Source organism: Rhinolophus sinicus, linkage group LG14 (genome assembly GCF_036562045.2).
Source record: "Rhinolophus sinicus isolate RSC01 linkage group LG14, ASM3656204v1, whole genome shotgun sequence".
Taxonomy (NCBI): domain Eukaryota; kingdom Metazoa; phylum Chordata; class Mammalia; order Chiroptera; family Rhinolophidae; genus Rhinolophus; species Rhinolophus sinicus.
The window spans coordinates 24,960,154-24,983,040 of NC_133763.1; the positions used below are offsets into that span (position 1 = coordinate 24,960,154).

Here is a 22,887-nt window from a genome sequence, read left to right on the forward strand (position 1 = left end):
GCAAAGGGTAAAATACAGAACGAGAGAAATCTGCAAGGAAGGTTGGTGGCTTATGTTGTAACATACCAGAATTGCCAGATATAAACTTTCTAAATGTACATTGACATACATGGTGTTTGTATAAATAGCCCCTCTCTAGTATGTTGAGTGTACTACACTGAATTTCAAAGTTTTCTCTCAAGGATCTCAAATGGGCTGATGACAGATTCTGTTCCCATCTCTGGGACCAAATAGAGGTGATGCAGCTCTGTGTATTATGTCTGAATGGAAAATAAACCAAAGGCAAATTTTTCCATAAGAGACAGGTTAAGACATTGGTAAAAAAAAAAAAAAAAATTAGTAACATTTTATGACAGCCTCATTAAAGAGAGCCTTATATACTAACAGATGAATTTTGAATCTGTTTTTTTGTGACTTCATGAGTGTAGTACATTCCAAATCTTGTCTGAACTTTCTCTTTTGGTGGTTAAAAGTAAAATAACAGTGATAATAGAAAGTCTTTCTTATCCAATTTCCATAGTAAATTGAAGACATAATATATATATAGTTTAGTAATAAAGACAAAAATGAATTTGGCTAACCTTTAAAAATTTAAAAATCTTTTTACCATTGATATGTAGTATAAAATTTGTCACTCTGTTTATAGTATAGTCCAACTAAATTGTAGGTAAAAGTGTCAACGCATCCTTTATTGTTCACTTCAGTGTTCATTACTGATCTATTTAATTTGTCCTAACTGATATGCTTTTCTTCTTTTTTTTATCTTAATAGAATGAATTTCAAGATTTCTCAGTGAAGTGGACAGATATTCAGTCACTTTGACGAAACAGGGCAAACCAAGTTGGCATACAAGTTACCTGGAGAAAGAGAGGTAAGGCAATATTTTTATTAAAAAATGTTACATATTGAGGCTCACCTGTATATCAGTGCTTTATCTTTGTGGATTTGCTTTGAAAAAAATTATTGTTAGTGCTGAATTAGCATTGTGATTTTTGTCAGAAACATGGTCATTTTAATATATAAAAATATGAAACAGGTAAAGTCCTCTGAGCTACAAACCTTTGTATATTGACTGGTATGTGTTATTTGTTATATACATTTGCCCTTAAAAGTTCAGTGTTAAAGTAGTACTAAAAATTCAATTTGAATTCATTTGTATTAGAAATTAATTTACTTAAGGATGAAGCGTAAATAAGTGATAAATTTCAAAAGCATGTTTTAGAAAGCACTATAGATAACTTCTAAAGTTAATTCCTACAAATACTGAAAAGTAAAGGAATTGGGTTGCTCTTGGAGAAAAAAAAATCTATTTAAAATAATTTACTCCTATATGAAAGAGCTTGTTTGCTAACATTTATATATTTTGCAACACATGCATCTCAAAGTATCAGCAAGAAAAAAAAAAGAAGAAGGCCCTTAGGGTATTACTTACTCTGAGTTATCTTTAAACAGGGCATACTAAAAAAATACAAAGAAAAAAATGCCTCCTAAAACATCAAGCCGGCAACTGTCCCCTTATATCACAAAGCTGTGACTCAGAGGCCGTGGTACGAGGACTAATAGAAATCCTTGGCACACATTGGCTACCTAAGGGAATAATAGGACTATTTGCTGGAGTCGTTTGGCAAAAGGACACAAACATATGGCTTTGGTTTATATTCAGCATTGCCAGTTGTGCAAAGTTACAGCATGAAGTCTACAACAGCAGAAATGAGAAGTGAGAATCAAAATAAATGAGCCGCCTTATAAAGATACCCGACTGCTCTCAGGTCTAAGATTTCTTTTATTGCGGTACATTTCCAAGTGACTCTGGAAAAAAACACCTGATCTGTGGGGAATGCACATGCACTTGACCCTCAGGAGGAGCTATTCCCAGAGAACTGTATTTAATCTGATAGTGGATTGAATCTGCCTCTTTCCTTAGTTATGGTGTTTGTTGGGGGTGGGAGGGATTAGGGGAGACGAGGAGAGAGATCATAAATTTGAAGGGTACACATCATGCAATTCTTCAGCTTTCTATACAGAGTAAAAGACAACACAATAAGAGAAAGGAAGGAACAGAGAGTTGAAATCAGGGACAGTGTGCCCTAAATAAAAGATTCAGAAAATTTTTATTTTATTTAGGATAAATGATTCAAAAATTGTTCAGAAAATTATACATACGAGTATGTCATCACTGATGATGTAAAAATCCCTGTTTTTATTACTTTAGGTTTTTAAATGTTTATTTAATGGAATTCTTTTCCTGAGTAATTTATAAGTGTATGAAAATAAAACCAGAAAAGTAAAATCAGAGAAAAACCATACTTGAACATTCTATTTTAGTATTCCTTTCAATAAGTCTATTATTCTTTTGATGTCACAACTCATTTCCCCCATCTTTTCCCTGTGTAACAGGGAAACTTCTTTTGCTGCCATTTTGGACTGATACAAAGCTATATTTAAACAAAAAGATGCCAGGATTATCAAAGAAAAGACACTCAATGTAGGGTCTTTTGTTCTTCAATCTGGCCAAATTTTATTCCAAGGGCCTGGCATCATCTCGTTGTTTCATTTTCTGGGTTTAGTCTTTCCCAACTTCCTGAGTTTCTCTTTGTCATTTTTTTTTTTTAATTGATCTTTGTAAAGGAAGCATCCACTGAGGATTAAGGGCTCATCATAGAGAGAATGCTGAGACCTCTTCTCAGCAGCCACAGAACTTCCTCTCATCATGGCAATGGGTTCTCCAGGATTGAAATGCCATAGCACAAGGCTAAAGTGACACAACATACAAAACTGCGTTGCCAGTTCAAAAATCTTAGGAGATGAACACAATAAAATTTTATTAAAACTGGAAATTATTGCAAGTTGAATGTATATGAATGACTTCTCAAATTTAAAGTAGCTACCAGTATGAGACTATATATATGTAAACAATATTAAGATTAATTGTATATGGATTTTGAGAAAATGTCCTCAGAACATTATAAATCACCATAGCTTTTCTTAGGTATTAATCTTAAGCAACTCAAGTTTTCTTATAAAAAATAGTAAGGATGTCTGTGTCTAAAATTTTGTTGAAGGAGAAATAAAATATAAACGTTACCAAGAGATTTGTTTTATCCAGTTCTTAAAAAGTGATTAAATATTTACTTGATTTTTTTTTTTTTTTTTTTTTTTTTTTTACCATTGTGTTAAAATAGGATTGGGAGTGAAAAATAAAATCAAAGGGAACTAAATCTCACATACCAGTAATTTATTTGTGTGAATAACACCTAAATTGAGTTTATGAATTCTGTGTCCTTCTCTTTGAATCTCTTGCTTCCACAAACTGGCAATTCCAGGACTGTCCTTTCAGCCAAAGGAAAGCATCAAATCTGTGCATGGGTGTCATGTGAACAGGAGATCTGTTGATTTCCCCTTATTTAAGCATTAGTAAGAAAAGATGGTTAAGTACAAGTAACTAGGAAATTGTACACCTGTTTCTAAGCATATAAAAATGTTAAATGGATGGCTTCCAAATTCAAATTAGTAGTTAAATTTTATATTTTATTTTATGGTTATTTTCTTCTTCACTGCCTATGTATTTATTTCCAGTGTTTGTTCTTGCATGTCCTTTCTCCAAGCTTTGCTTCCTTACCTTCTTTAGTTTAAATCTTTTTTATTTTTTATTTTTATTGGGGAATATTGGGGAACAATGTTTCTCCAGGACCCATCGGCTCCAAGTTGTTTTCATTCAATCTAGTTGTGGAGGGCGCAGCTCAGCTCCAAGTCCAGTTGCCTTTTTCAAACTTTAGTTGCAGGGGGCACAGCCCACCATCCCATAAGGGAATTGAACTAGCAACCTTGTTGAGAGCTCACTCTCTAACTAACTGAGTCATCTGGCTGCCCCTCCAGAAGCTCAGCGGCAGCCAGTTGTCTGCAATCTAGTTGTGGAGGGTGCAGCTCACTGGCCCATGTGGGAATCAAACCAGCAACCCTGTTGTTCAGAGCTCGAGCTCTGACCAACTGAGGCATCCGGCCACTCCTTGCCTTCTTTAGTTTATAATTTTCTTTCCCTCTTGTCATTTCTCCTTGTATTGACTCTTCTCCCCAGGCAAGTAGGGAATAAAGTATGTTTAAAATTTTCCTCATAGCTTTACTGTGAATTACATGCCAAGAAAGGGCCATATTTTTATCCTTTCTATATAATATTATATATAATATATCCATATTTATAGGTTAAATAAACCTTTATTAAAGTAGTTTCAGATCAGGAAAAATAAGAGTGCCAAAACCTACCTTTAATAGTCTTACCTCTATTAAGAAGTAGATTGTCAAAGCCAGGAGGAACCATTGTAGGAATCTCAGAAAATGTCTTTTTCCCATTCATAAAAAATGGAATGAGGTAAATAAAGGCCCAAAGAAACCTGGATAAGGACATCTTTTTAAAAATCATATCTGTGTTTTGAGAAAAGAAATGACTCATTAAAGTTTACAAAATTAATTGCAGGGTTGGCCAATAGTATTTTGGGACTTAAGTAATAAAGATGATCAAATCTCCTTTTCCAATGGAAAAAGAAAACAGTGTTCCCAGTGATAAGTAAAGTTTTTAACATTGCAGCACATGTTATTTAGGTCAATGTCCTGAGTCATACCATAATTGTGTGCCTCTTCTATAACTGTAGGAATATTTGAAATGATGGTGATCCCCATAAAAGTTAAGTCTACCTATTGACAATTTATTAAAGTCCATGAGAATAATTCAAGTAGAAAACACTTAAAATTTCTACTCCCATATTCAAGGTTTTAGAAAACAAAGACTTATTTTCAAATTGAGAACTTTGAGGAGAGTAAGCCATCTCATAAATATTAAAACCTTCCACACCCAAAAAGAAAAGTGCATGTGCTTTCTCTTTCTGATGTTCTTATTCACTGACAAGCTATAAGACATGACTAGACACTAAAATTCATATCTTTTATTGTTCTTCAGGTGTGAAGAAGAGAAAGAAGGTGAAATACATAGGTTGTATATTATAGCCTTGGTCTATTTCGCTCCTACTTCTTGGCCCAGAAGTTAAATCTGAAAACTTAGTTTTATAAATGAGTATCAGGTTTTACAATATTTATATAGTGCATACATGCTACACCAACAAGAGGACAGTAGCTCCACAAAACACAATTATGAGGCCAGCATTCCCAGCACAATCAAGCACAGATCCATGAATATTTGTGCATCCCTTCCAATGATCTGAATGGGGAGGCAACTGCATGGGTTGATGACAGAATGGTCAGGTACTTGGGTACCAGAATTGCAAAATAGAATTAGTCTTCAAGCTGTTATAAATAAAGTTATATTTAAGTAGGTTTTAGGAACTTTTATTTGTGTCTACTGGTACTATTTTCAGAGTGTGCTTCATGTTTGGTAAAGGAACTCATGGAGTTCAACATTCACTTACCTTTGGGGGGAATTTTTCAGAGTGGTTGGTGAGAGCTAATAAATAGCACCTGCGTGGCAGGCTAACATTAGACTTGAGTTGAGTTGATGCTCACCCATGGGAGTAGCTTCCTCTGAAACAGTTGATGATTCTCATCATACTAACCCTCATGCTACTGATCTTTCTTAATCAAGTTATTCATTTAGCACATGGAGGGGAGTTTGCATGAGTTGAGCCATCTTGCATGCAACAGAGATATTCACAGAGAAGGGGGATTTTATAACGCAGTACTCACCATCCTAAGTAAACCACACCATTTTACCCTGTTTCCCCCAAAATAAGACCTACCCTGAAAATAAGCCCCAGTTAAGATCATCAGCCAGACGGACCCATTTAGTATGTTATGATGATGTTCCAGAAGAAGATGACATGACTGTGTTTGAATAAATGTAGATTGTTGTACATGAAAAAAATAAGACATCCCCTGAAAATATGTCTTAATGCGTCTTTTGGTGCAAAAATTAACATAAGACCCAGTCTTATTTTCGGGGAAATACGGTATAAGACTTGGTCTTATTTTCTGTGAAACACGGTAATCCTGGCAGTGTCACATCTGTCATAAATTCATGTTGTTTTAAAAGGAGGAAAAAATACAGGGAAAAAAATCACATCTTTTTTTGTTATTTTCTCTTATGTAATTTTAAAATATTCATAACAATGACCATTTTATTTAGACTAAAGCAACTGCTGTTTCTCAAAAGCAGTGAACACTTTTCTGTTTGCTAATTTAAAAAAAACAGTTCAGTGATTGGTGTGGTGTTTGTTATGAAATGATGACAAAAGATTACTGGTGGTTTTAATAGTTTTAGCTTACGAGCGCTGTCGTTAATTTGTCTGTAGTGTTGCAGGTGAAAAAATGCACAATGGATAAATAGTCTATATTGGCTTAACTGAACATAATATATAGTGTGTTCTGGAGTTGTTTGTCTCAATAGACTATAGTAATCAAAAGTAATGAACCTATTATGTGCAGGACCTTGGAGAGCGTCAAATGGCAGTAAAAGTGTGGCACATAAAAGGTTTATTAAAGGAAATTAAAGTCCATCATTGCCACACCTGCTCCCCTATTATAAGTCTATGGCAGGTCAGTGCCTTCAATCACAACTCAGCCTCGGAGAGCAGAGATACGTCTCCCATCACCATTGCAGCCACACGGCATCCATGCTAGTCTAGTTCAGGATTTAAGGACGGGAGACACAGAGAGTGCCTTCGGCCTGTCTGATTTTCATCAAGCAAAACAACTTTTTTCTATTTAAGAATTTCTTCTGATAACGTGTAAAAGTGAATTAAACTAAGAGATTACTGGGGATTCTAGTGAAATGGATGAGTGTACTCTGGTCAGAATCTATCTCCATGTGGACAAAAACAACAGACTTAAAGTTTTTGCATCCTTTTGATAATTTATTTGATTACATTTAAAATAGTAATGGTACTTTAAGGAAGTTTGCTACTGACACACACAACACTCAAATTGCACCTTCCTTATAGATTTGGATGATTATAACCAATATTTATTCTGTAATACTGGAAGTAAATGTGTATTGTTGTTGACAATCAACATTTCCAATGGTGTTTTGAAATGGGGGCATGTTAGGGGTTTGCTTTCACGTTGCTTTTTTACACAGGGAATTATTTTTTCTGACTTAGCACAAGGTATGTATCAGAAAGGATCTAGAAATGTAAAGGAATCAGGTTTTAGTAAATTCGTCTGAAACCTTTTGGTTTGGCATTTGAGGTTTTGTCTCAACCACTGTTTGTCACAACCACTGTTAAGCAGACAGTCCTTTACTCTATCTTTGTAATGCCCAAAGTGTTTGAATCACTTGCAAACTTATGGATAAGGACATCTGCCGTGTTGTCACTGTTTCCTCCGGTTCCGGCATCTATAGAAGTATTTCCAAAACTCATGGAGTGTGAGGGCAGTCACAGTTGTATCCCTACAGAGTGAGAATACCACCAGAGAGCATGAAAGGCTACTCTGTTTTTCAAAATGACCTTCAGAACTCCTAATGACATGTTTTCATGTTTTGGTCAATGTCAAAGGAATGACCTCAGGACTTGTGTTCATGTTACAGATGGATGCAGAGGCTGCAGATAAAATGCTGTGTACCCGCTCTAAAGGAACCAAGGGTGAGTTAGCAAGCAGATTCCATGACACCGTGCCCACCGCACCATGAAATATGGGAGTTCCAGTGCTCAGTCCCTAATGTGTAGTCCGAATGATTATAACATTTTTTTTTTAAATCAAGCTAAAACATTGGATCATGGTTTTGAGGGGCAAAATATTACGAACCAGGAGTCAAAGGACTCGGAAAAGTCTAAATGATATATGATGCTAATTTTTACAAAATGCAATCATGATAGACTTGAACATCATGCGAAACAATATAAGAGTCAGTGAGTGAAGAATGCTTCATGGAGACCTTCAAATTATTGAAGTGACTTTAATGGCCAAGGGAAAAAACCAAATTGTTAGTTTATTGCCAAAGCAGGTTTTGATTTTTATGTTATCTGGTTTAGTGGCTCCCACTCTAAACTTAGTTCAAGTAAAATGCTAATGTTTGTTTTTTGACTGTCCCTGCTGGGAATTTCCAGCAGCTCTGCAAAGAAACGTTTGAAAGGTTTAACTTGCTGGTTATCCCTCTCTTTTGGTAACCAACAGATGGTAATATAATATTGAAATATAAACAGGCCCTTGATGATCTAAACATCTGGAAAACAGGATTGACTGGCAATAATAATACCCCTTAAGGAAAATAACTTTTGTTATAATTAGCTATATTTTTGTGACCCTTAATTCTAAACAAGAAACTAGGTTCACCATGCCCTCTGAAAACACTCTGGGTAGCTGTTCCCCACCCCAGTCTTCTCAAAGTCAGCCTTGCTGAGAAGAACTGAGTCAGGTAGCAATAGTGCAATATTTTGGAAACAGTTTGAAATTTACAGTTCAAAGTGGCTAATCACATGAAATAGTTTCGTTAGCCATGTTTATATATATGTAGTAAAGGTAAATAATTTCTTTTTGAGTAAAGTCCAGAATCCCAAAGTGTTTAATAAATTCCAGGATGATTTTTTTTTCAGTTAAAATATAACCATGGTTAGCACTAGCCATAATATTCAAAGTGCAGAATAATGCTGTAGGAGATATGGGGCTTTACCTAAACAGAAATTTCACACTGTATTATTTTCCACTTTTAGTTGAAGTGGTCTAATATTTGGTAGTCTAATATTTGGAACAGTATTTCCAAACATTAAGTTTGTATGCAGCAAACTTTTCAATAAAATACAAGTCTAAGAAAAACAGTTTGTATAATTATTTAGGATAAGCTCACATCTTCCATAAATATCAGCATTCTAAGGACTGTATTTGGATTATTTAAATTTCTTGTTTAGACTCCTAAAAACACACCACTCTAGCATACTTTTAAAATGTGGCTCTTTTAATTTGCAATTCTTTTTTAGACTTCAAATTCTTTTGGCACATATGTATACACTCTTAAATAGAGCCAAAATGTTCTCTGAGAAATGAAACAACTGTTTCTCATGTAGCATGAGTAATCTTTAAAACCACCTGTTATCTATCTCAATATGCTGCTTATCCTTGTGTAGGCAGGTATTTATAAACATGAACTTCTTTAGTTACCATGATTTCAGTCAGAAAAATCAAAGCTCTTTTTTCTGTAAATTTCTTATTTTAAAAATAATGTTGATATTCACAAGGCTGAAGCTTATCCTCCTCTTTCTCTATGTATGAAATTTATGGAACAATATCTTGGGACATATTCATTAGTAAAACTTTTGCCAGTTTTATTTATATATTTGTTTAAAGTCAATAAAAATGTAAACAGGATTCTTTCGAAAAAATTTTCTATAAACAATAAAATTAGTTAAATTGATTTAAAAGTAATTCAAGTCCTTTGTACTTCTATAAATTTTTAATGAATCTCTAAAGACAGATATTTGGAAAGTCCAATCCATGACATCTGTTCCCAAGGTCACCTAAGGCACTAAACCTAGACTCATCTGTTCTGGACCATATTAATTTGTCCTCTTCTCTCCAAAGAACCAGAACCAGAAAAGATCAACCCACCCAGAGGGAAATTAAGTGGGGTCAGTACTAACCATTATCGGTCATTATCTCTAGGTGGCTTAAAAGTCCCAATCATACAGTTTTCAAAATTAAAAACTGATTTTTTTTTTCCAACAGTGCCAATGGATTCTCTAATCCAGGAGCTCAGGTAAGATTTGTCCTACATTACTTTTTCTAATATTGACTTATTTTAATTAGTAAAATATTTTGTACTTTTCAAGCCTCAGAATCCCTGTTTTAGTAGGTATGAGAAATACACCAATTAACTTATTTCACATAGCCTCTATCTATACACCAAAGAAACAGAGAAAGGGAAAAAACTATTGATAATTGATCCCAAACAATTGTGATAAAAACAGTAGCATTTTGCTGTAATGTGAGTAAATTTCCACTTTTCTCCATGGAGTGTTGTGCTGCCTCTATGTACACACCTCACATGTGGTTTGGTTCTGCACTTATGGTAAGTGAAAAACTGATTTGTTATCTGTGAACTTAACAGATAGCTCAGGTCCTAAATTCTCCATTTAACAAATAATAATTAGATAATTCTATCAAGTAACCACATGATTTTTTAAATGTAGACATTTGAAGATAATGTGTTTGATAGGTTTTTATGTGTATTCAAGCATTTCCACCTTAGATACACCTCAGGTAATGTTCTGGAGTCTACCTTAATAAGCTTTGCAAAATAAACTCCAATTAGGTTTTCTTTCACAGTATCTTTGTGAGGTATAGTTTTTCTTTAAGTACATGATTAAAAAGAAACACATACTGACAATACATTTTCTGTACTGGTGATATTTTTTAGTGAAATTGTGTCAGGAACAAGATAAGTCCCTTGTCTCCTCTGAATTTGCTATTGCAAAACACAGAAAGTCCCAAACCCGCTATCTATCCACCTTTGTGAAAATGACAGTGGTCTATATGTGTTCCTCAGGGAACTATTTGAAAACTGGAGTATGTGTAACAATGTCTGATACACACTGAAATTCATAATGTGTGCATTAACAATTTACATCGTTATTTTCCCAAGCAACTGTGCTGTGATTTCCTGAAGCAAGGGCTATCTTAGTTACTTAGTGTTCCATATGATTCATTCTGTCAGATTTGGTCCACCTGTTTAGTGGAACACGTATCTATCAGAATTGAGTACAAGCTTTCATGCTGATGCTCTTCTCTGTGGACGTTTGTCAGTAGGGAATCCATGGTACTGCCTACATTATCAATTTTTTCATTGAGAATTTTACATTTTAAACTACTTATATAGGAGCAAACATATAATACACAGACATTCAATTAAATAACTGAATTGTCTGGTTCACTTAAATTTTGGATTTTTAAATCTGCTCTCATTTAAAATTCCTATCAGTTTGGAACTTTATGTGCCCTGTGGAATGACCAAGAGAAGTTTAAAATGATCAATGGCTCAAAGTGAGTGAGATGTTTGCCATCTCAGGAATTGGTTTCCTAGTGGTCTAGAGCAGACACGGTGCTTAGGGACTCACGCAGGGTCCTCTCACCTTTTGAAGTAACTGTTTCCAGTCAGTCTTTTTTAGAGAATCAAACTATTTGGAGGATGTGGGAAAGGCCTTTTGAGTGATGTGTCTTGAAAAATAACTCGAAAAGGAGAATGCTTTAAAGGAGAAGGAATAAGTGTGTGTTTTGCCCTAAGGAGAAATATATAATTCATAGAGAAAAAGGAAGGAATTAGTAGAGAGAAGCGGCTTTTTGGAGGGAAGAAATGTTTAACTTAACCTTTCTAGAGAAATAGAAATTTCTATTTAAGTACTTTATTAGCATTAATAATTATAATAAAACTAATATTTACTGAGGTCTTATTATGAGCCAGACACTCTTGAGCATTATTCATCACTCTGTCTCATTTAATCATCACAATAATCTTAAAAGGTAGAAACTGTGAGATTTCCAATTTTCAGATGAAGAAATTGAAAGTAGTTTATGGAACTAGTCCAAGTTTTCACTACTAGTAAGTTACAGACTTCTGATTTAGAGACCAGTTTCTTAACCACCAGGCTATGCTTTCTCTCATACACAATTAATACTGTCTAAGATATAAATAAAAAAGAAATGGTTCAGAGTTCATGCCTTCTATACTTTAACCCTTATGGTATGCTTTTCAAAGCTTAGTTTTCTGAAATTCAAACAAAGAATATATTTTAATCAAAATAATAATGTTTCTTATTCTTCTAATACTCTAAAAATTGTTTTTATTAGATATTTTTTTTTTAAATTAAATTTATTGGGGTGACAATTGTTAGTAAAATTACATAGATTTCAGGTGTACAATTCTGTATTATATCATCTATAAATCCCATTGTGTGTTCATCACCCAGAGTCAGTTCTTCCATCACCATATATTCAATCCCCCTTACCCTCACCTCCCCCCCCACCCCCCTTACCCTCTGGCAACCACTAAACTATTGTCCGTGTCTATGAGTTTCTGTTTCTCATTTGTTTGTCTTGTTCTTTTGTTGTTTTTGGTTTATATACCACATATCAGTGAAATCACATGGTTCTCTGCTTTTTCTGTCTGACTTGTTTCGCTCAGCATTACTCTCTCAAGATCCATCCATGTTGTCACAAATGTTCCTATATCATCTTTTCTCACTGCCGAATAGTATTCCATTGTGTATATGTACCACAACTTCTTTATCCATTCATCTATCGAAGGACATTTTGTTTTACCTAATTTGTCATTAGACCGACTCAGAAAGCTGGTGATAATTGCTGAGAAAATTGATAAACAAAACTGATTCATCTATTTTTCTTTAATAAGAACTAGTTTATAAAAATTACTGATTATTGTTAATTTTATAATTGCTTATTTTCAACAGAATGACCATGCTCAGGCTGAATAGTTCCCATTTCTTAAAGGTATAAGTTGACCCAGATATAGACCGTAATTATCACTCTATGCATATCTTGGAAAGAAGTTTAATGTATGTAAGGTTATATTTTTAGTGTCTTTTCAAATTTGTAGGACTTTATGCATTTGCGACAATTGCTCCTCCAATTTATTCCCTAGATTTGTTGTGATGTATAATCTAGAATATGGTGTGTGCCTGAATTTTGACTATCTTAGGAAATGTGGCATATTTTCCCCAGTATAAAAGTTATGGCTATTTTGTAGAGAATACTGGCAACTTTATTTAGCTTTTCTTTTTAGAACATATTGGACATGTTATTGCTTCTTGAGCTACCACTTACAAAAATACTAATACAAATGAAGCTAATTTAAATATACTATACATTGTTCATGACACTAATAAAAATTGATACTGACATTCTCATCTTCTTATTATACTCTATGTCAGCTACTATCATCACCATTAAAAAAGCAATTTATAACCACAGGCCCACCTTTAATCACATTTCTTATAGCATTTCCAGTCTTTCCTCCAACACAATTCAGGTTACAGGTGGAGCTGAGAAGGCTCTCTTGCATCTTTCTGAATCATGGCAGTTGTATTATCTTTGCTTTTTTCTTTTATTACTATTATCCTTACTCTGATCCTCCTCCTATTGTATCTACTAATATTGGTAATTGTCTCATGCATTGGCAAAGTGTTTTTATACCAATCTAGCCCCTTTCTTCTAATTAGGAAAATATAGTATAGCTTCTGAAATGGCTTTCTCTTGTGACAACTTAGAGACACAAAAGAAATCAAGGTTCTTAAGTATATTAGAGACAAATACCATGGTCTTATTGCTGCTTACCAATTTGTTGGCTTAAGTTTTATAATGAAAATTTTGATTTAGTTGACTTGTTTATTTACTTTATTTTATAAAATTTGTTCATTTATTATCTGGCATGTTCTTGTAAGTTTTAAAATGTTAAATATTTTGGTAGCTCTGTAATCCATAAGCTATAGATTTAATAGCAACATTTAATGGATGTGAAAAAAATTATGACATAGCTTTAGATGACTTTCTCTGTTTTCTTCTTATTTCAGTCTTTATATCAGTCAAACATTTTACTTAATACTTACTGATTTTCTTTCTAATTTATTTTTTTTAATAGAAATTTTCCTTAGTAGCCATGATTTTATTGGAACTACTTGTTGCACAAATTTTTGGAGATGACAAGTAAAAGAAAAAGAACGAAAGGAAAGTGACTTCTATTATTAAATGTTCCATAAATCCATCATCAAGGTTAAAAGAAATAAGTACTTCTAATCATGAGGTTTTATAAAAGAAAGGAAAAAACCCTTTTCTTTCCTTTCATTACTATGATTTCCAGATGCAGGGCTCAGTACATGTTAGGGTATTTTGATAACATACCTACTATATATGTTAGCAATATGTCCACCTAAACATTATGGTTAAACCTATAAATTACAATCCAAGAATCTGACACCTTAAAGAAAACCCACTTTCCTGTAAACCACTTTGAGGGGAAAGTGAGACTGATAACCAAAGAGGTGATGATAAGGATTTAATTTCGAAGAGGAGATGTATCCATTTAGTGAATGCCTGAAGTATCACTGTCCAGTTGCTCACTCTCGTACATCTTTCTCATCTACACCTTGTGTAATGGGTGAGGCTGGTGCTGACCATGCTACTTAGAGGCATGAGACAACTTAATTATTTTCAATGATGCTAATGCTTCCTATCCATCAACATAGTATACGCTTCATTTATTTGTATCTTCAATTTCTTCAATATCTTACAGTTTTCTGATGGATCTTTCATTTCCTTAGTTAAATTTATTCCTAGGTAATCTATTCTTTTTTTATGCAATTGTAAATGGGCTTGTTTTCTGAATTTTTCTTCCTGATAATTCATTATTGGTGTATAAAAATGCAACCAACAGATGAATGTTAATTTTTCGTCCTATCTTACTGAATTCATTTTGTAGTTATAATAGTTTTTGGTGGATTCTTTAGGGTTCTTTCTATTTAGTATCATTTCTTCTGCAAATAATGACTGTTTTACTTCTTCCTTTTGTATTGGATGCCTTTTATTTCTTTTTCTTGTCTGATTGCTGTGGCTAGGACTTCCAGTACTATGTTGAATGAAGTAGTGAAAGTAAATTACTTGTCTTTTTCCTGATCTTAAAGAAAAAGTTTTCATTTTTTTCACTGTTTAGTATGGATGATCTATCCACGAATGTCAATGGGGTGTTAAAGTCCCTTATAATTACTGCAGTACTGTCTATCCCTCCCTTTATATCTGTCAATATATGCTTTATATCTTTAGGTTCTCCTATGTTGAGTGCACAGTTGTTTACAAGAGTTATATTATTTTGTTGGATTGATCCCTTTCTCATTTTTAAATGCCCTTCTTTGTCTCTTGTTACAGCTATTGTTTTAAATTTTGTCTTATGTAAGTATTGCTACCCCAGCTTTATTTATTTTCATTTGCATGAACTATCTTTTATTTTATTGCTTTACTTTCAGTTTGTGTGCATCTTTCAATCTAAAGTAGGTATCTTGTAGGCAGCATATGTACAGGTCTTGGGTTTTTTTTAATCCATTCAGCCACCCTATGTCTTTTGATTGGAGCATTTGGTATATTTACATTTAAAGTAATTATTGATAGGCATATAGTTATTGCCATTTTATTAATTGGTTTTTTTTTGCTTGTTTTTATAGTTCTTTTCTCCCCCCCTTTTTTCTGTCTCCTCTCCCCTCCAGTTCAAGTTGTTGTTTCTCAGCCTAGTTGTAGGACACAGCTCCCTGGCCCATGCTGGTATTATGAGCCTTGTGCTCCCCCTGGTTGAGGCAGTCGGATGCTGGTTGGCGGTTCGCCACTCACAGCAGCTCACAGCAGCTCTCACCAGCTGCCGGCCACTCACGCTGGCCACCCGCCACTCATGGCGTCACACAGCAGCCCACATCAGCACAGGGCAGTTTATTCCAACCTCCGGAGGCTCAGAGCAGCCCAGCTCCAGGGAGAGGTGTTGTTCACAATCTTAACTGTAGAGGGCGCAGCTCGCTGGCCCATGTGAGAATCAAACCGGCAGCCTTTAGCATTAGGAGCAACAGGCTCCAACCGACTGAGCAACCGGGCCGGCTCCTATAGTTCTTGTCTGTTCCTTTCTTATTGTCTTGCTGTCTCTCTTGCATGTTGATAACTTCTCATAGTGTCATTTTTTTATTCCTTTCTCTTTATTTCTTGTATATCCCTTCCATTTTTGGTTTGTGGTTACCATGCTTCATATATATCAAGCTGTGTTTACAGCGGTCTATTTTAAGTTGATGATCACTCAAGATTAAGCATATTCTAAAATCACTAAAATTTTCACTCACCCACTCCACATTTATGTTTTTTAAATTATTTTTTATTTCGTGTGTGTGTGTGTGTGTGTGTGTGTGTGTTTGCATATCCCTTAATTTATTGTTGTAATTACACATGATCATCCTACTTTAGCCTTTTAATTTTTGTACTGGCTGTATAGTTGGTTGATCCATTACTTTTATTAAGCGTTTGCCTTTGTCATGGGAATTTTTTTTCTTTCCTATATTTTCTTATTTATTTATATATTTTTTTCTTTTCTACTTAAATAAGTCCCTTTAACATTTCTTGAAATACTGGTTTAGTTGTGATGAACTCCTTTAGCTTTTTCTTGTCTGGGAAAATGTTTATCTTTTCTTCAATGCTGAATGAAAGCCTTACTAGGTAGAGTAATCTTGGTTGTAGTTCTTTGATTTTCATCACTTTTAATGTATCATGCCACTCCCTTGTGGCTTGCAAAGTTTCTGTTGAAAAAAATCACCTGACAGTCTTATGGGAGCTCCCTTATACGTAACTACCTGCTTTTCTGTTGCTGCTTTTAAGATCCTCTCTTTGTCTTTAACATTTGGCATTTTAATTATAATGTATCTTGGTGTGAGCCTATTTGGGTTCATCAACTCTCTATGCTTCCTCGACTTGTACATCTACTTCCTTCACCAGGTTAGGGAAGTTTTCAGTCATTATTTGTTCAAATAGGTTTTCATTCCCTTGCTCTCTCTCTTCTCCTTCTGGTACCCCTATGATGAGAATGTTGATATGCTTGATGTTGTCCTAGAGGTCCCTTAAACTATTCTCATTTTTTTATTCAATTTTTTTTTTCTTTTTGATGTTCTAATTGGGTGTTTTCAGCTACCATGTTTTCCGGATCGCTGATTTGATCCTCTGCTTTGTCTAATCTGCTGTTGATTCCCTCTAATATATTCTTCATTTTAGTTATTGTATTTTTCACTTCTGACTGGTTCTTTTTATGGATTCTATCTGTTTATTAGGCTTCTTACTGAGTTCATCTATTCTCCCCTAAGTTCACTGAGCATCCTTATAACTTGTGTTTTTGAACTCTGTATCTGGTAGATTACTTGTCTCCATTTTTGTTTAGTTCTTTTTCTGGAGTTTTGATCTGTTCTTTCATTTGGGACACGTTTCTTTGTCTCCTTATTTTGGCCACATCCCTGTGTTTGTTTCTATGTATTAGGTAAATCTGCTATGTCTTCCAGTCTTGGCAGAGTGGCCTTAAGTAGTTGGTGTCCTGTGAGGCCCAGTGGCACAGTCTTCCTCTTCTCCTGAGCCAGATGCTCCAGGAGTGTTCCTTCTGAGGGTTCTGTGTGCCCTCCTGTTGCAGTTGAGCCTTGATTGCTGTTGGCATGTCAATGGGTGAGATTGACCCTCATTGTGACTGGCTGTCCATAGCCAGTTTTGAACATGTCCATAGCATACAATCTGCTGAACATGTCCATAGCATACAATCTGCTGGGGTGGGGGTGGGGGGTGGCTGACCCCAGGGAGCAGAAGTCACTTTAGTGATACTCTTTGGGTATATCACTTGTGGAGTTGGTTGGATGGTGCTCTGTTATGGTCTGGAGCCAGCCATCAAGTGTTTTGGTTCTGGAGCCTCTTGGGAAGAGCTTCAGTTCAGACCAAGATCAGCTGCCATTTGCCAGCTTGGGGCCACCTGGTGGGAGATACACAGTGGTCTGTGGTTCATTGCTGCCTGTGCTGGACTCGGGGGTGCTTGAGAGATACTATGCTGTGAACCAAGATCGGCTGCCACTAGTGTTGTGCTTGGGGCCCTTTGCTGGGCACCACAGTGTGAGCTGAGGCCAATTGCTACTTGTGCCAGGTTTGTGGTCACTTAGTTGAAGCCAGGTGCCAAGCCAATACTGACTACAGCTTATGCCAGATTTGGGCCACCTGGTGGAGTTACAGTGCAAATTGAAATTGGTCAACACTTGTGCCAGGCTTGGGACCTCTTAGCAAGATGTGCAAGGCACATTGACACCAGCTGGTGTTTGGGGTTTGTGGAACTTTGGGAGACTTTAGGAAAGTCTACAGTGCAAGCCAAGCAGGCTACTGGTGTGGAAAAACTGCTGGAAGAAGCTTAGGCTCGGTGGGTGAGTTGGGTGGGGTAGGTCTCAGGGAATCACCAGGGCAGGGTGAAAGATGTTAGCCAGGTTAATGGAGAAATCAGATTTGGCACCCACCTGCATCTCCTGGCTGTGTGTGTCATGAAAGGGCTCAACAAGGGAGCAATGGCACCTGCCAGTGCTTCCATCCCTGAAGAGGGTTGTCATGACCCCTACCTCTCCAGCCCTAGCCCTGAAGCTAGTCAATTCAGTTCTTCTGCATATGTCCCTGGTACTTTCTGAGCTGCTGCCCCTGCACTGGAGCTCAGAGCGAGTAAGTTTGTGAATGAGCAAGTCCATGTGTAGGCCCCTCAAGAGGAGCACCTGGGACTCCAGCAGCCCTCCACATCAGTAGCATTCAATTGTCGCTGGTTTTCACAGCCAGATGTTATAGGGAGTTCTCTTCCCCAGCTGTGGAGCCCAATGTGGGGCTAGAATCCCTCACTCCTCAAGGGGAAACTCTGCAGCAGGGATATCCCTCCTGATTCTTAATTGTTACAGTATGGGTATGGGCCTACCCATTCCATGTCTCTGTCTTTCCTACTAGTCTAGTTGTGGATTCTTTATATCCTTAGTTATAGAACCTCTGTTCAGCTAGTCTCCAAGTGGTTCTCAATGATGGTTGTTTAATAATTTAGTTGTAATTTTGCTGTGGTCATGGAAGGAAACAAGTACACTGTTTATCTACTCTGCTATCTTGACTGGAAGTCCTCTTCTTTTGTTTAATAGACTATTTTTTACAACAGCTTTAGGTTCACAGCAAAACTGAGCAGAAGTTACAGAGATTTCCCATAACCCCCCTCCCTCAAACATGTACAGCCACCCCCATTAACAGCATTCCCCACCAGAGTGGGACATTTGTACAACTGATGAACCTACATTGACATAACTGCATTCCGTTTTATCATCCACATTTTTGGGAAAATACTAATTTAAATTTTGTCAATTAATTAATAAATCAAGTAGAAATATCTCAGACCTACAAACTAACGCCACCACATTTTTTTTTTTATTCACTGCACTGCCAATTATAAAGAGGTCACTGTCCTTTCCTTCTAGATTACTTTCCGTGAATTGATTTTAAATCAATGTTACAGTTTCTGAAGATAATACAAATATCTATTTGTTCTATTTGTTTTCCTCTTCAAAATGCTACTTCCCAGGTGATGAGTTATCATGGGTCTTGTATTTCAGAGACCAATTTTACAGTGAGGAAAGGGGTGCCACTTAAAATCTACCTGAGGCCAATGGCACCATTTAGAAATGAGCCAACAATGGGGTCCAGTCCCTTCATAGTATATTGAACTTAGAGGGAAAAATGGCTATGTGTTTCCAAGTTTGCATGCACACTGACACACACACGCACAAAGTCTGACAATTAAGTTCATGAACTTGTTGCACTGATGTTGCTAACATTTTTTGAATTTGTACCAACTGGGCAAACAGTTCACCAAGTTTACTATTTGGAAGTACTTAAAAGGCTGTGTGAAAAACTTAGACGACCTGAACTTTTCACCAATAATTCATAGTTCTTGTATCACCACGATGTACCAGCTCACATGGCAACATCTGTGAGGGAGTTGTTAGCCAGTAAACAAATGACTGTATTGGAACACCCTCCCTACTCACCTCCCAATGACTTCTTTCTTTACCTGAAGATAAAAAAAAATATTGAAAGAAAGACATTTTGATGACGTTCAGGACATCAAGGGTAATACGACAACAGCTCTGATGGCCATTCCAGAAAAAGAGTTCCAAAATTGCTTTTAAGGGTGGACTAGGTGTTGGAGTTGGTGCATAGCTTCCCAAGGGGAGTACTTTGAAAGTGACAGTAGTGATGGTATTCAGCACTGAGGTATGTAGCACTTTTTCAAGGATGAGTTAGTGAACTTAATTGTCTGAACTCCTACATATACATACATATATGTATGTATATATAATATATAATATATAATTATAAATATAAAATTAAATATTTATAACATATATAATTATGATTACCTGGGACAGTTTAATTTATATGCTCCGTATTAAATTGTAATGTCTCCATTTCTGAAAAATATCTAGAATGAAGTTTGTCAGACAAAAATAAGAACAAAATATACTTTATTTACTTTGCCTTTTGTTATGTGTTCAAGTTTTATCCCAAGGATATTGGTGGTCAATGTGGACCAATGGGTTATAGGAGTCTAAGTTACTAAAATCTCTAGAAATCAGACATTTTCTAAAAATGAAAAATGCCACCACTGTAGGTTGCACATGAAGAGTTACTTCATTGTGGCTTGCGGGTTTGCAGACCTTACCCGCACAGATAATTTTTTCATCCATTTAGCTTTTCTTCTTATAATGTAAATCTTTTAACCCAGCAGAATTTGCCACTCTTGATTAAGGAATGAGTATTTCCTTCAATATTTGTTCATTCAACACTTCTGCACCAGTGTAGTACTCAATATTGCAGTGGAGACAAAATTAATGGTGTCAGCGTAATAAACCCAGGGAATTAGGTAACAACATCACTGTGGGTGATATAAGCAAAGTGCTGCAGGCATTTGGGAGAGATGACTTCCCACTAGGGGCTCAAATATAACCTTGGAGCCTGCACATGCAGAGTATCAGCATGGTTGGTATCCCCTGGGATCTGATTAGAACTATGCAGACTCTCAGGCCCACCCCAGACCTATTGAACCTGCATTTCAACAAAATCTCCAAGCTATTAATAGGCATATAAAAGTTTGAGAGACACTAGCTTCTTTACTGCTTACTTGGAAAAACTCTTCTCTTCATTGCTAATTTTCAGTGATGTCAACTGGAAGAAAAGTTTAGTGTCTGGATTTCTTTGGAATTTTCTTGGTCTGTGAATTCTTGGATTAATGTTAATGAGTGTTTGCATTTCTATTTGATGAAGAGTAGCAGAATTCTGAATAAATAATTTTGACATTAGTGTAGCAAAAAGCACAAGCTTTGGTCTTCTACAAGTCTTTTATTTGACCTCTTGGAAGAGTTTGAAATCAACTTAATCTTCCTTAAATATTTACCATAGCTCATTAGAAAGGGAATTTATGTAAGGACACTTTTAAAAGACCATTTTATATGCATTCATAGATGACTCTCTAGAGTGTATTCTCAGAATATTTAATTATTATGTCTCAAACAAAATCCAAAATCTGTCAATTTCCATTTGTCACATGACTGTCTTACCACTTTGATAAATTGGTAACAAATATGCTGAGGCTCCTTTCAACCTGCTCAGCACTTCAGTTTATTTGTTGTTTTGGCTGGTATCTTCTCACCCTAATGTGCTCTTAAGTATTTCTAACACAACACAAAATTATTTAACACTATTTCTTGTTTCTTTACAATGCTCCTTGAAAGAATGCATTAACTTTAATCCTTAGGCAGAGCATTTCATTTCTTACTGTTATCTTTTAAGTAAACTATATCCATTTCAAGTCCCATTTCAATTATATTATATGTTTGCAAATTTAATGTTTCTGAATCTTGTAATATTTTTCCTGCTTAAAGTGTGAACTGAAATAAATGTGTTCCACAATGGTGACAAATCAACTCCCTACAACCGAAGCATGGTGTGCTTTAGTTTTCAATATTTCCTCACAATGGGTGACCTGTCATAACTCTAATGCAAACCCTCACTTAGAATTTGACTGATTTATGTGTTGGACAGAAAAATGGGATAATAGCAGCCCTGGGTTCTGGGTGCTCTATCAGTGATTAGCTGCGTGCCTTTGGAGAAATATTCCAATGTCAAGTCTTGCTGATTCTTGACTAATACAACTTTTTTCTATATAGCACTTTCAGTTCTGGCTTCGAAATTCACCTCCCTGTCCCCTACCTGCCTCCCCCATCCCAAATCATAGCTAAATTTAACCTCTTCACTTTTTTTTTTTTTTTTTTTTGCATGATCTCTCTCCTTGCTTATTTTCTCCTCCTTGAAGGATAAATGATTTTTTTCTAAGCACCCCCACCCCAAATTTTGTTCTTCTAATCTCATCATCATACTGTTTTCTCCAGGAAATCCCATGCCTAAAGAAATTTCTTATTTTTCTTTTTATAAAATACTCATTCCATCTCAACTCTATTAAGACTATTCCTAGAAAAGTATTTCCTTCATCTTTCCCCATATGGTATTTGTACTCATCCTTTAAGGCTAATGACTGTCATCTCCTCCATGAATTGTCCCCATAACCTCCCAGGCTGATACTTTTTCTCATTGAGTACCCAAAGCACTTATTTTCTTGTCTGTCTTAAAGCATTTATTACTTTGAAGCATTGCTATTTTATTATTCATTTGTCCATCTGTCCACCCACTCAAAAGAAAGCAGATCTTCTGCCTTTAAGTTTACAGTTTGGTTAGGGAGACAATGAAAAAGGAGCATACTATTTAAAAAACCTTTAATGCACTGTCAACATTTTAAGGACAAGAAATATATTTTATTCCCTGTTGTATCCCTAGTACCTGATGTTACTGGAGAAATATTTTATTTCACACCAGTGTTTGTTTTGAGGGTAAACAATATAATTAGTAATTCATTGTAAAGGAATTCCTATTTCATATATTGATTCTCTATAACTATCTTTAAAGGGACTGAATCTTTTTGCTTTGAAATTCTTAGATTCTTTTGCTAGTTCTGTCCCTTTAAAGTCAAGACTGTTAAGCCAGCAAAGTTTCCACTGGCCCCTTAGTTACAAATCAGGGTCCTCTAACTATAATCATTTCTAATTCATTTTTCTACTGCCAAAAACTGTCTTCCTCTACAAATATACTTTATGGAAATATCAAATATAAAAGTGAGGTGCTCTTAATTTTGCTAACTTCTTTCTTAATCTCATTTGGTCATTTTCAGTCAGGAAGAGAAAACAAAACTAGAAAAGAAATGCACATTGCCCATTTCTAAGTTGCTTGCATGAAGTGATCAGCCAGGTGATTCTGTGGACAGGTGTGGCC

The 22,887-nt window shown here is 35.6% G+C and overlaps 1 protein-coding gene across 3 annotated transcripts in view; it reads left to right on the forward strand.

Annotated features, from left to right (window-relative positions):
• The first annotated feature begins 769 nt into the window (after positions 1-769).
• The window catches only part of ST18 (ST18 C2H2C-type zinc finger transcription factor), a 109,035-nt gene continuing 86,917 nt past the window's right edge, over positions 770-22,887 (forward strand). For 2 of the 3 annotated variants that reach the window (XM_074319326.1, XM_074319327.1), the window contains exons 1-4: positions 770-871; positions 7,532-7,586; positions 9,664-9,694; positions 14,869-14,892. In XM_074319326.1, coding sequence (XP_074175427.1) covers positions 7,532-7,586; positions 9,664-9,694; positions 14,869-14,892 — 110 coding nt within the window. In that variant the 5' untranslated portion in view covers positions 770-871. The remainder of the gene's footprint in view (positions 872-7,531; positions 7,587-9,663; positions 9,695-14,868; positions 14,893-22,887) is intronic. The other variant, XM_019712586.2, reaches the window with a different exon arrangement.